Raw genomic sequence first — 14,260 nt, forward strand, 5'->3', positions numbered from 1 at the left:
TATAATTTCCCGAGGTTGATGTACAAGATTTCACATGCGCCACAGAACAGCCTAGTGAGGTAGGCAGCACAGAATCCCCCTTTGCTTAGATGAGGAAACTGAGGCCAATGGGAGCTAACTGATTGCCCAAGAATGCATGGCTGGTTAATGTAGTTCCTGAGGCTTATAGTTCTGATCCCAGTGGATTTTCTGTCTTCCCACCCTCAGCTACCCCCTCATGCCTCACGTTTTATTAGTGAAAGCTTCAGGGCACTAATTGCTGTTTATTTTTCATTGCAGCATTGATGAGAAAACCCCATATCTAGCTTTGGGGGCTGTGAAGAATATCTCCCTAAACATCTCCATCTCCAACCTCGGGGATGATGCCTATGATGCCAATGTGTCCTTCAATGTTTCCCGGGAGCTCTTCTTCATCAACATGTGGCAGAAGGTAAGAAGGGTGCCCATCTAGTGCATTGGCTGACTTTCATCATAGCTTGGAATATGCGGTGATTCTGCAAAGACTCTTCCTTTATATGGAGTATCATTTGGAATTATTAGAATTTTTTCCTCTTGGATTTAGAAAGTGTGTTGGTACAGCCAACAAAGAACCCATAAATCCCTACAGAGTGTCAGAGCAGTATCCATACCTTATGTTGTCTCCCATCCCTTCTCTCTCGTGAAACCCTCTCTGAACAGTTTTATGTCTGGCGCCTTCTCCAAGATGGTACAGTACCATCTCCAGCACACGTATGTTCTAGAGAATTCCATTTTTAGCTCAGTAGTAGTTGTGAAAATAAGATAAGAAATGAGAACAGATCATTGCTTATCATGCTTACTATCACCAGTAGTGCACTTGATCTTTTCCATTAGACGGTCATGTTCATCAGCCTGTACTTTGGCATATTTATTTATTTCTGAAATATTTTAGTGAATTGAGGAAATTAAGTTATTTCCATGAATTGAGTGAATTAATTTATTTGAATAAATTGCAGTTTAAATAGCATGACTCAGAAAAGAAAGAGGAGCTGGTATTCTCTCCTGTCTCATAATCCCCCTCAATGAACCACTTGTGGAAAGAAAGAATAACAGGCCTCTTCCACAGGCAACAGGAGGAATGAGTGGACTCAAGCCGACCTCACTCTACCTGGTAGTTGCTCTAATTTTGACGGCTGTTCCGATGGGAACTTTTGCAGCTTTTCAAAGTGTTCACGGCATTCAACTGCAATGCCTTAATGTCTGTGTTAAAATGGAACCCAAACCTTTGCCCTGCCCGCAGATGAGCACTGGGTGCCCCTTTGAGCTATTAGACAGCCTTCTGTTCAGGCACATATCCTGCCAGGCTCAATAGTTTTGACAGGATTGTGTCAACCTTACCCAGTTTAGGGGGCAAGTGAAGTATATAGAGCCATCTGGAATGGTGTTCCAAGAACTTTCTGAGAGGTCATCTCAAACTCTCTGCTGCTTAATAGCTTTTGGAGCTCCAGGGTTGGGGGAAGCCACAAAAGCAATCAAGAAGGACTGAGGGAAGGGCATGCTTTCCATCCACTTCTACACCCTAAAAATTGTCCCCAGTTTAAGCCCAGTCAAGAGAGAACCAAATATCTATAGGGTTATTATCTCTGGCTGTGCACAGAATCTCTTTTACAGAATTTCATGTGCCATGATGCCATTTTGCTGGGGGTGGGTAGGAGGGTCGATGAGGGGAGAGGGGTTTACTCAGGGACTAGACAAATGAAACTTGTCTCTATGGTAACTGAGAAGATGTGATTGGTGACGGGGTCATTACATTACACAGATCCCTCTCACCCGGCACCCATGGGAGAAATTTCTCTCTGGTCTCACAATTAGGAATAGCTGTTCTTTTCACAAGCGTTTTGGCTTGTTCTGACCTATGGACACGGTCATCCTTGTAACTGACTAAGTTTTGTTGATTCTGTTGTCTGCTACAAAGTTCAGAGCTGAGCCCACTATGTCAGTGCATAGGACTTGGTAGTAGTATTTTATAAACCAAGTAGCCTTCTGGATCTTACTTTACTCCCCTTCACCATGTTTTTCTTTTTAGCTTGTTTACTGCAGATTTTATCATAAGATATGCTATGGATTATCTACAAATTCCTATTATTAGATATTTAGATTATTTCCAGTTTTATTCTCTTTTAAATAATATTGTGATGAATGTCTTTTACAGAGACTACCATGAGAAAATGATTATATCCTTAGTCCTATAACTATTTAGAGGTAGGGAAGTAGCATCTATTGACCAGCTACTATATACCAGATGGTTTACATACATTTTCCCATTCCTTCCTTACTGCATGTGATCTGGGTGCATCTGATTTATTGGAAGAATGTTCTTGGGAGAAGAGAAGTGGGGGAAGCAGGATGGGGCAGGGAAAGGGCTGAATAACGATGTGCTGTCATAAAATCTAGCCTTGGTTTGACTTACAGGGTGGGAAGAGGTGGGGGGATGCCCTAAAGCATAAATCACTTAGCAGAATTGTCCCCCTTTGAAGTGGCAGGGGAGCATCATTGTCACCCCTGTATCACCACTGACCATTGGAGAGTGGTGAGTAGCTACTAGACATTCTAGATGAAGGGAGTTTAGTCAGTCAAGGACAAGGCATTTAGCTGACCATGGGGAAAATGAGAGCACATCATTTTTGTCTCTTTGCCATTGAATCCCAGCAACCTTTAAAACCTTTGGTACAGGGAACCCTAGGTTTCAATTTGGCAGAGAGTGGGCAAGGTATCAGAGGCTCTTTGGGATGTGAGCATTAATGTGAGAAAGGTGGCAGGCCACACAGAGACATCACAAAGCTGCTCTGGAGGCAAGACCAACTAGAAAAGCAGATGGGCCAGATGACCCTCAGAGTGGCAGAAGAAGAAATGGTAAAGAAACAAAAATTCTCCTCCCATGACTATATCCACAACTGCAAGGTTGACCAACTGGAGATATAAATGGCATCACCCAGCCCAGGGCAAGATCCTAACAGGTGGGTAGTGAGGGGAAACCAAGAGTGCCCACCCACCCTGCTTAGACCTGACAGAACCAACATGGGCCCTACGGAAATATTCTAACACATAAACTAAGAAAAGTATAATTCAAGATACAGAGGGAAAACACACCTTTTAAAAATATTATTAATATAAAACAAAAAGTAAATTTTATAGAGCATCCACTTTTGTTCTTGATGAAATTTAAGAAAAAATGAGCACAGCAAAAGATCAGATACAAGAGACTGGAATGAAAATGGAATGGACTGAGAGGCAAGCAAAAATAAACGTTGTAGATGGGATAAAGAAATATTATAATGAAACCAAGAAAGCAGTGGCAGAATTAAAATACATGTTATAATCAGGAAAGAGCAGAACTAGCAGTATGGAAAATTGATTCATTGTTGTGGAGGGTATATTTGAGGTCTCTGAGAATTCAGAGAAAAAGAACAAAGCAATGAAAAAGATTGGCAGTGAAAACTGTAGCTATGGAAGGTGGGGACTGGAGAATTAGCAAAGAGAAATGGTTCCAGAATTATTGGAATAGACAACATGAGTAGACAGCAAAAAAAACATCTCCATTTCCTTGACTGGGTACTGTAAATACCAGGCAAAAATATTAAGAACAGTTTAATGTCTACTTACAGCTTCATGAAACTTTTAATTTTAAGGATATAAAAATGATACTACTAATACTTAACAGAAAACAAAGAAACCAGTTTTCTATAGACTTTTCTGTAACATTAATATAAAAAATTAGAATTTGTTTCATTATGAATTAAGAATTCTATACCCAGCCAACTTGCTTCCATGGTGAAAGCAAAATAAAGATATCCTCAGATAAGTGAGAGTTCATGAAGTCTATTAACTCTCCTAGTTTGGGTTCCCCCAAAAGCAGACCCTGAAACAATGACATAGGTGCGGGTAGTCTATTTGGAGAGTGAGCTCAGGAGGTAGTGTGTGGGAGTGGTGAGTTTAGACAGGGAAGGGATGAAACAGGAAAGTGCGCAGCTGAGCAGGTTACTGCTCTGGACAACTTGGGCTCTGTCCTGCTGTGGCTCCTCAGAGAGACAGAGGCTGTGGAACGCACCCCAGAATCATTCCCCTGAGGGGTGAAGAGGCTGCTGGGGAGGATTTATTCACCAACTCCCATTACTCATCCGTGGAGAATCACTCCAAGGGCATTAAGTTTATGGCACTTCCAGCCTTCCCTGGCTGTGGGCCACACTCCCTGGCGCCAGGAAACAACTCAGGCAGAGAGATATGGGAAGCCTTTGGCCTTGACGGGGACTGGCTTCAGGTGACTGATTCTCTGGTTGGTTCTAAGGAATGTGAACAATGCGCCAGCAGCATCTGCTGCAATAACCATGAAAGCTTCCTGAGAAATAGTTTCTTACAGATAAAGCACTCAAGGATATAGAAGTTGTTGAATAAAAAGTGTTGAAGCCAAATAAACATAGAAGGAAGCAAAAACAATTTTTACAAATATTTAAAATAGTAGGCGAATATAAAAAATAATTATTGCCACAGTAAATACATAATTTAAAAGATTAATAAAAATAAGCCTATAATCTCAGTTATACCATAAAAAAATGAGGAGAAACTTGATCTTGTCACTCCTCTTGCTTCACATTCTTCAGGATAGAGTTCAGACTCCTCAGCTGTTCACGAGAGGCCACTCTGAGCTTGGTCCTTCTGTCTCCCTTCTTCCATAGCCTCATTGTTCATGACTCCCCACATACACGCTTGAGTCCACTCATAATTGATTGCTGAAACTGCCTTTACCCAGGAACCCTCCCCCCCTCATTTTTGCTTAATGAACTGCTCTGTCCTCAAATCTCAGCTCAGGTGTCGCCTATGCAGGTGCCTCACTTGGCTGCACAGTTGATGTAGATGGATGGATGGATGGACGGACAAACGGACGGATGGGTGGATGGCTGGCTGGCTGGCTGTCCATCTTGTCCAAAGTCACAAAGCAACTCAGAGCCCAGGCCTCCAAGGTCTCCAGTCCTCTCTGTCATCACACAATTAGTGATATATAAGTTTCTGAGACTGAACAAAAAATATCCCCTGAGATGGGTTTTTCTATCCTCTGTAATGCAATGCTGCTTTCATAGGTTTATGCTGGTTCTTTCATTTAAGAGAAGGCTGCTTATAAAGATGTGGGATGCACATGGGCGACCATCTGCTGACTTTCTCTTACCCAAATAAAGTTAACTTGAAAACACTCTATAAAATAGGACTTAATGTGTTGGTGGCTGCCCGGCTGGTTGGCTGGCTGGCGTGTGCAGGCTGGTTGGAGTGCCGCATATAGTGGCCATGTAATGGTCTCCTGTTGAGCAGTAAGAGGGATCTCTTGGGGTTGGGGGAGGGGCATACTGTTAAGAGAGAATAAGGAAGAATGGAGAAAATGCACTTTGGAGTACCAAAGTGCACACACAACTCCCAGGGTCACGTTCATATTGGTTTCTGTGTAAGTGACACCCCCAGAGCACAACTCCATAGAATTTAATGTGAATGGTGGCCCCTGGAGTTGTACAGCCATGTGGCCCTGGAGTCAAGATAAAGTCAAGTTTTGATTTCTTGCTGTGATACCACTTGGCACAAAGAGCTTTGGCCCTTCTTGCCTCTGTGGAGTGGGAATGGATTTGTTTGGGCAGCAGTTATTAAGTACCTGCTAAGTGCCAGGGACTGTACCAGCCTCTAGGAGACAAGAGATGAGTAAGATCTGGTCCCTGCTCCCAGGGATCTCACAGCCTAATGAGGTGAAAGACACATCAACAAGCAATTAAAGCACAAGATGCCAACTGCTCTACAGAGGTGCTGAAAAGTTGCTTTGAAGCACAGATATGACAAGGTGAAGCAAGTCAGTGTTGTAATAGCTAGTCTCAGGTTGGACAAAATCCCTAGATAAGTGCTTAGGGTAGATAGATGGGCCTTTGAAGAGTTGGTGTCAGCTGGTGCCAACATGGCAGAGCAAGGGTGGGTAGTTGGGACGGGTCAATTTATTTGGGTCGTGAAGGAGAGAGCTAGGCTGGAGCAGGGGTGAGAAGGCAGAGGAGAGCAAAGGAGGGGGAACAAGAGAGATCCAGCAAGATGGAAAGAGGCTGCCCATGTGGGGTGGGACAAAGGGTCAGTAACATTCCTAGTGCTAGGTGACCTCAGGACATTCTAGGAATACTGATATCTGCTCTTCTACGCTGAAGTTGCTTGTCAGTTAGGACTCCTGCACTCATGAATGCCTTGATGTGACCGAGAGAGAGAAAGTCAAAGAAGGGGCTGGGTTCATGAGTACATCTCTAAGGTATTGACTGTTATGGCACACGTGGAGACAGACATGGACAGCGAAAGCCTCAAGCCAGGTACATAAGAGCTCTCAGCTGACCTTTGGGTACAAAGGGGACGAAGCATGTTGCTGTGGAGTTACAGAGGAGGCCATGCTGGGAGAGAAGGGAGAATGAGGACAGGCTCCCTGACCCAGTCTCTTCTCCACAGTATCAGTGCTGTCTTGGTTTGGGTCTCCCAGATGCTGACCTTAAAGCAAGGAATTGAGGGCAATTAGTTTATTTGGGAGCTGCAGGAAACACTGGTAGGGAGGTGGAGAAGTGATACAGGCTAATGAAGAGGCAGCTACCACAGTGGGTAATTAAGCCAGTAGGGCTTAATCCCACAGGCAACTCTGGGAAACAGTGCAAAATGCAAACCTCAGGGGTGAGGGAGCTGGGGGATTTACACCCGCTCCCAAAGAGTCAATGGTCGAGGTTTTCTAGGGGTGTTCATTCCCCAATACTTCTGTCCTATAATGTGCATGGCCAGATCAACCTACACTGTTCTGGAACAATGCCCTCAGGCACAGAGATGCAGACACTGGCAGTTGGAAGTGGGCTGGAGCACCCTGAAACGTGCAAGGGATCTGAATGAGGCTCACCAGCGTCTTCAAGAAATGCCTAAAGGGTTGGAACCATCTCCAACCTGAGCACCTCCCTTTCTAGGCTTCTAGAAGTTGTAAATTGGACTAAAAGAACTTCCCTGGAGTTCTAATGCGAGAACTAGTGGCGCACACCTGACAGTCTACAGGGGTGGGACAAGGCAGGTGTTGTTAAGGGGAGAAGGGGGCCAGGTGTGGGACAGTAGGAACTGGTGGAGACTATGGAAAAATGGAGGATTCCAGCCTCATCCACAGAGGGCAGCAACTCTCAGCAGCAGTCAATGGTTGCCAGGTGGAAGTGAGGGCCAGTGCTGCCAGACTTCCCATTTTTCAATAAAAGCCAGAAATCCACATTTTTATGTGAAATCTCATGACTTTGGCAGCTAATTAAAATGTTCTGTGAACATTGTATGAGCCAAACAAAACATGTCCAGCGACTGTATCCCGTCTTAGGCCACCAGTTTGTGACCTCCAGCTTAGCTGTTTTCCGTATGTTCTAGTCTCATTCTCTTGCCTGCCTGTTTGTCCCATGGATCTGGATTTCTGATAGAACCTAATCTGTCTGTGGCCTTGATTGTGTTTCATGTCCATCCCTGGGCAGCAGATAAGCCAGCCAGAGATTGGAGTTTGGGAACTTCAACCATGAGTGTGTGTTTAGGGGATTGGAGAGGATCAACCCAAATGTAGTGTTCATGGAATCTTTAAAGCTAATGATGTTTTGAAAACTTTTTGCAGGATGGAATATTTGTACTTTGCAGTGATTGCAAGAAGCAGCTAAGCTAGAATTTGTATTTTAGAAGTTCTTAGAAGTAAAATAACAAGCAGCGAAGGTGACGAAGAGGGAAAGCATGGCTCTGGCTCCCACTAGACGCAGAGGCAAAACTCCAGCTCTCTTTCTTGCAATCAGTATGACCTTGGGCCAAGGGTCTTCTCTCTGTGCCTCAGTTTCTTTCTCTATAAAATGAGATGTGCTGAGGATTAAATGAGGCTGACACCAACTCCTTGTACGTGATGCATACCTACCATGGTAGCCCCCGTCTCCCCACCACACACAAGCACGTACTTTATAGTTCAGTGATTTACTCAGAAGATATATATTGATCACCTACTTCAGACCAAGATTAAATGCTGAGGGGGAGGAGGAAAAAAAGCAAGACTATAAGACATAAGACATATAAGTCAGAGAGTGTTGACTCTTCCTTTTAAACTAAAAATCAAGACTAATGGTCCTAAGGGATTGCATGCGCGTGTGTGCATGCACGTGTGGCTTCATACTGTCGAGAAATAGAGATAGTGTTAAACTGAACATGTTTTTATATTTAGTGAATTGCCTTTATTTAAAAAAATAAAATTATATGAAAAGTAATGTAAAACTTGGTAAATATGTCAGTTAAATAAATGTTTGTATTATCTTTTGTGGCTCCTGTCTGCTTTTAATAATGCATGTTGATTTTTTTTTCCATTTACTTACTATTTGCTTAAATATTGGAATTTTTGGTTTGGGGATATTGACTTTTTGAAATCCAAGGTTTATAATTGTTCAAATATGTGATGCATGCAGTAAGTAAAATCAGAGTTTAGAGAATGAAGAGACTGATGTACTCCAAAAACAATGGCAGGGCCAGGTCCTGAATCTTGAAGATCAGATAGGGAGATGACTGGCCCAAAGGTCTGCAGGAGTATGGCAGGTCCTGTGAAGCCTGGTAGAGGAATTCAGATTTTGTGTGTGTTTGTGTGTGTGAGGAAGATTGGCCCTGAGCTAACATCTGTTGCCACTCTTCCTGTTTTTGCTTGAGGAAGATTGTCCCTAAGCTAACCTCTGTGCCAGTTTTCCTCTATTTTGTATGTGGGATGCTGCCACAGCATGGCTTGATGAGCACTGTGTAGGTTCATGCCCGGGGGATCCGAACCTGCAAACCCCGGGCCACTGAAGTGGAGCACGGGAAATTAACCACTACGCCACCGGGCTGGCCCCAGGAATTCAGATTTTTTATCAGGTAGGCAATGATGGGCCATCTGTGTTTGGACTGAGGAAACAGGAAGGACAGAGGCTGGTGACATCCTGGAGGAAGAGCCAAGAAAAAGAGCAAACAGGCCAGGGATGTCAGAAGGTGAGATTCTGTCTTGGGACAGCTGGAGGAAAGAGGCAAGTGAGGAAGAGGGATGATCATGAATCCAACGAGGTGGGGGGAACATAGGACACCCTCCACCCCCACTTACAATGCATTTTATAGCTTTCAGAGCACTTCCCAGTTCATAAGAAATGTAGTGATTGCTCTGCGTTCATTGATTGTAAGTCACTGAATTCAACTGCAGAGTTGTTACATCACCTTCTAATCTCCTTGAGAGACTGAGATGGAGGGATGAGCCCCATGTCCTTTTATTTCCCTCCCGTGACAGGGCCTAAAGTGGGAAATGTGACGATGTTAGAAGTTGCTGGAAAGAAAGCTCAGTTTTGCTCTTGCTGAGGAGTGAGTGCTTTGAGTTCCAAATTACACTCAGCCTCCAAGTTGGCTTTGGGGGGTAGAAAAGCCTCAGGTCAGCTTTTGCGGCTTTCAATGGCTTATTCTTTATGACAAGAGGCATAGAGGGTTTGTAAGTTTGTTTTTCTTGTAAAGTGATTCTTCCAGTTTCTATCTACCTTTACCACGGAAAGGGCAGTCCCCTTCTCTCAGGAGTTTCTCTCTTCTCACTTTCAAGGCAAACCGCTCAAGATGGCGCCAGGCGATAAAACTGATCCCCTTTCTAAGCCGGATAGAGTGGGAAAGGTTAGACGTCTAGGTGTTTGTATACCTTTATATTTGTGGCAGTGCCCTGGCCTGTTCTCAGACAGAAGGTTCCACACAGGAGCTGCATCTGCATCTGTACGTGAACGAAGCCAAATGTATTAAGTGGAGCTGGGAAGTGGAGCATTGTGCATCAGAAGGGTTTGTAGGCAGAAGTGCCTGCACCTTGTCCTTTAGTGTGTAAGCAGATTTCAAACAGCCTTCGTTCCCTCTGCTGCCCCTCTCATTCGTGGCAGGAACTGATTTTCATTGTGTTCTGCTTTCTCCAGTGTCTCTTGTCAAGTTGATAGTAGCCCCGAGTAAAATGCAATCCTTAGATGTTTATAGTCATCTTGGCCGGGCCATTAAGATGATGAATGAACTTGCTGCTTGCCCTTGTAAGAGAGCCCTGAGGCTGGATATCAATACTCAGAAAATAATAAGTCTTTTCCGCCCCTTTCCTGTTTTTAATCCACTGCTCCAAGCCCCCTGGTGACTTTACCTTGAACTTCCTGCATAATGCCAGGCAGAAAAACCTCACCTGGCTCCAAGCCCATTCGAGGCTCTAACAGAGCAGCAGCCTCTTTCTCTTGCTACATTGGTCTTCCCCATCCCCCTTGTCAAAGGTAAAGCCCACATTCCCTAGAGCCCTTCATCATTTCAGAGTTGTTTCTGCTGGCCCTGACCTTCCTCCCGAGAGGATAAGAGTGGGTAGTGGGGAGCAGGTACCCCGAGGCCAGGTTTGTAGTTCTTCACCTGGATTACCTGTGGCCCTTGCATTAGTGTTTTCTGGCCCTGCAGTCGGAGAGATCCTAACCCAGAGTGAGACTATGCCTGAGAGAAAGTCTGGGCCCTTCCTGTGGCAGTCGGCAGTGAGGAAGTGGTGGAGAAACCCAGATGTCCATTTCAAATCACAACGTGACCTCACTGTTCCACAGCAGAGCTCAGTTTTCACATATATGAAAAGCTTCGTTTGTGTATTCACTGCGTTTGGAAGGAAGGCTACGTTTTGCTTTAGAAATGTCAACAGAGCTGTAGCCATGACAAGGATCAATTAAAAAGGACGTTTCCCAGAGCTACGGGACTTGGGCAAATCTGTTGGAGGGGTGGTTAGAAAACGTGTCAACCTCTAGATTTTTTTTTCTAATGAACGGCAAAACAGCAATTTAGTAATTTCCTCTTTTAAGGGGAAAAGAGAGTCTTGGATTTTAAATCTTTTTTATAAAGCAGCAAAATGCCTCTTAAAACGAAAGCCATGAAAATGGTCTGCCAAGCTTAGGCAAACAAGCAAGAAGAAAAAAATCTAGAAGAACATAAGTGTCTTAGGCTGGGTTTCCCTGAAGCAGATCCTGAGATGAGGATTAATGTCAAGTGGTTTATGAAAGACGTGCTCCCCGGGTGACATGTAGGGAGTGGGAGAAGCAAGACAGGGCAGGCTGTGATCTCAGGCAAAGTCCCACAGAGGGTGACCTCAGCCTGATCCTGCAGGGAGCTCTGAAGTGTGGGTCCCACTGCAGCATTGCCCCATCACAAGGCCCGGAAGCTGGGCTTTTGTTTTCCCACAGGCACCAGTCATTGGTTAAGGGCCACTTACAGAGGACTAGAAGTCCCAGGCACTTTTCACCCTCTGAGGGTGAGGTGCTGACACAGTGGCTCCAGTAACCTGAGGGAAGGCTGCCAAAGAAGACCCCCAGGTGCTGGCTCATGGAAACAAATGCAAGCTGAAGCCAGAGGGTGGACACATGAAGGGGATCTGGGTAGAACACTGAAAGTGTTTGCTACATTAGCATTGCCGTCAACTGGTGTTCTTTTTTTTTTTTTTATTGGTTTATAACATTGTAAAAATTTCAGGTGTACACCATTGTACTTCTATTTCTGCATGGACTACATCATGTTCACCACCAAAATACTAATTACAACCCCTCACCACACACATGTACCAAATTATCCCTTTCACCCTCCTCCCTCCCCCATTCCCCTCTGGTAACCACCAATCCAATCTCTGTCCGTATGTGTTTGTTTATTGTTGTTATTATCTACTACTTAATGAAGGAAATCATATGGTATTTGCCTTCTCCCTCTGACTTATTTCACTTTGCATTATACCCTCAATGTCCATCCATGTTGTCACAAATGCCTGGATTTCATCGTTTCTTATGGCTGAGTAGTATTCCATTGTGTATATATACCACATCTTCTTTATCCATTCGTCCCTTGATGGGCACTTAGGTTGCTTCCAAGTCTTGGCTATTGTGAATAATGCTGCAATGAACACAGGGGTGCATGTACCTTTACAAATTGGTGTTTTCAAGTTCTTTGGATAAATACCCAACAGTGGAATAGCTGGATCATATGGTAGTTCTATCCTTGATTTTTTGAGGAATCTCCATACTGTTTTCCATAGTGGCTGCACCAGTTTGCACTCCCACCAGCAGTGTATGAGAGTTCCCTTCTCTCCACATCCTCTCCAACACATATTGTTTCCTGTCTTGTTAATTATAGCCATTCTGACAGGCGTGAGGTGATATCTCATTGTAGTTTTAATTTGCATTTCCCTGATATCAACTGGTGTTCTTTGTGTTCTGAAGGGTATATTATAAGCATATTGACAAAGATCTTTGAGCTCTCGAGGTGTTTGTGTGATAGTCTCAGTGTCAGTTGCACACAGGATGTTTCTGCCAGCATTTGCGTTAGGAAATCGGCAAATGTAGATGTCCTTGGAATTTAACAGAGAACGTGAATGAACAGCTATGGGTCGTTACAATCCAGCTTGCCAGAGCTGTCATTTCATCCCTTTGAAGCTTACAAGTAGCCCCCCTGCTCCCTGATGGCCACTGGCATTTTTCTTACCCAGGCACCCGAATATAACTAGCCAGCCTATCCTGTTCTCCTAAGTAATTGGATTAGGCAACCGATTTTAAAAATCAGTTAGAAATGTGTTTGGCTGCATGTAACAGAAAGGCCAACTTTTAGCCGCTGATCCCAATGAGATTTTGATTTTCCTTTTGTAATAATAAATCTAGAAGTGGGTGTTCCAGGACTGGGAAGCAAGTGCATGATGCCATCAGGAACCCAGTTCCTTCTGTCTTTCCACCCAGCCTTTCTTCATACATGTTGCTTCTTGATTTCCACTTCCAATGCTGCAGCTGCAATCCAGGCAGTAAGAAGAAGAAAGATAACAGGCTGCCCCCTTTTAAAGAGCTTTCCTGAAGCTTCACTCATGATTTTCCATGTACGTCTCATTGGCCAGAACCATGTCAAAGGGCCACCCCTAGTTGCAAGGAGGCTGGGAGATGAGTTTTCTTAGCTGGGCACATTGCCACCCCAAACACAGGCTCTGTTTGTGGGGAGGAAGGGGAGAGTGGCCACTGGGAAGCATCAGCAGAGTCAGTCACAGCAGAAACCTGAGAGAGGTCATTTGCAAGTATGTGTCTCTGAGATACATAGCAGAAGGGGGAATCACAAACAGGCAAGAGGCCAGCACAATTACTGTCTTATTCTCCTTTTGCCAAAGTTCTTTCAGGCTCTGCATTACTGCATTTAGGATTTTTTAAATGTTGTCCTCAGGAATACCTGTTGGGGAGATCTGGTTTGGCCACAGTTGGGTGTAGCAGAGTACCTGGTGTGAACCAGTAGGTGATGTGACCCAGGTCTGTCTTATCAAGCAGTGTCCAACGAGTCTGCTCCTTCAGTAGATGTCAGACCCTGATGAAGTATAAGATGATCTTTATCTGTCTACTTTATCTGTCTTCGTTGACACATGCATTTCTTATTTTCACAAGATGAAGCCATTCCGATGATAATGTCAATATATTTGGATTTGGGGCCTCCAACAGAGGTGCCACAGCTCTATATCTAGGCCAATTTGTGCAAAAAAGGCCAAGGTCCAGGGCCGGCCCCGTGGCTTAGCGGTTAAGTACACGCGCTCCGCTACTGGCGGCCCGGGTTCAGATCCTGGGTGCACACCGGCGCATCACTTCTCCAGACATGCTGAGGCCGCGTCCCACATACAGCAACTAGAAAGATGTGCAACTATGACATATAACTGTCTACTGGGGCTTTGGGGCGGGGGAAGGAGGAGGAACGGCAATAGATGTTAGCTCAGAGCCAGTCTTCCTCAGCAAAAAGAGGAGGATTAGCATGGATGTTAGCTCAGGGCTGATCTTCCTCACAAATAAATAAATAAAAGATTTAAAAAAAAAGGCCAAGGTCCAGTACCCCTGTCCTCCTGTTTGGTGTATATATATTTCCAGTCCTTTTTTCACTGTTCTATTTATCTATTTCTGTGCTGTGTGTAGTTTGGCATCTTCTTAAAATATGAATCTCAGGCCTGACCTCCTCTCCAGTGAGCACGGCATAGAATTATTATTACCCTAGGTATAAATATGATATTTCTGTTAACGTGGCAGCCACAGCACGATTTATTTGTGATGCATTTACTCTATTTTTTCTTCTAGTCTCTTTGTGCTATTTGGAAACTTAGCTGTGTCATTTATAGCCTTGCTACTCAAAATATGGCCAAGGACCAGCAGCATGGCATCACCTAGGAGCTTGTTAGAAATGCAGAATCTCAGACCTGACCACCTCAGAC

The 14,260-nt window shown here is 44.4% G+C and overlaps 1 protein-coding gene across 1 annotated transcript in view; it reads left to right on the forward strand.

Annotated features, from left to right (window-relative positions):
• Positions 1 to 14,260, forward strand: part of ITGA9 (integrin subunit alpha 9) — a 334,926-nt gene that overhangs the window by 209,550 nt on the left and 111,116 nt on the right. Inside the window, exon 18 of the mRNA XM_058555011.1 lies at positions 280 to 430. Coding sequence (XP_058410994.1) covers positions 280 to 430 — 151 coding nt within the window. The remainder of the gene's footprint in view (positions 1 to 279; positions 431 to 14,260) is intronic.

Source organism: Diceros bicornis, chromosome 2 (genome assembly GCF_020826845.1).
Source record: "Diceros bicornis minor isolate mBicDic1 chromosome 2, mDicBic1.mat.cur, whole genome shotgun sequence".
Taxonomy (NCBI): domain Eukaryota; kingdom Metazoa; phylum Chordata; class Mammalia; order Perissodactyla; family Rhinocerotidae; genus Diceros; species Diceros bicornis.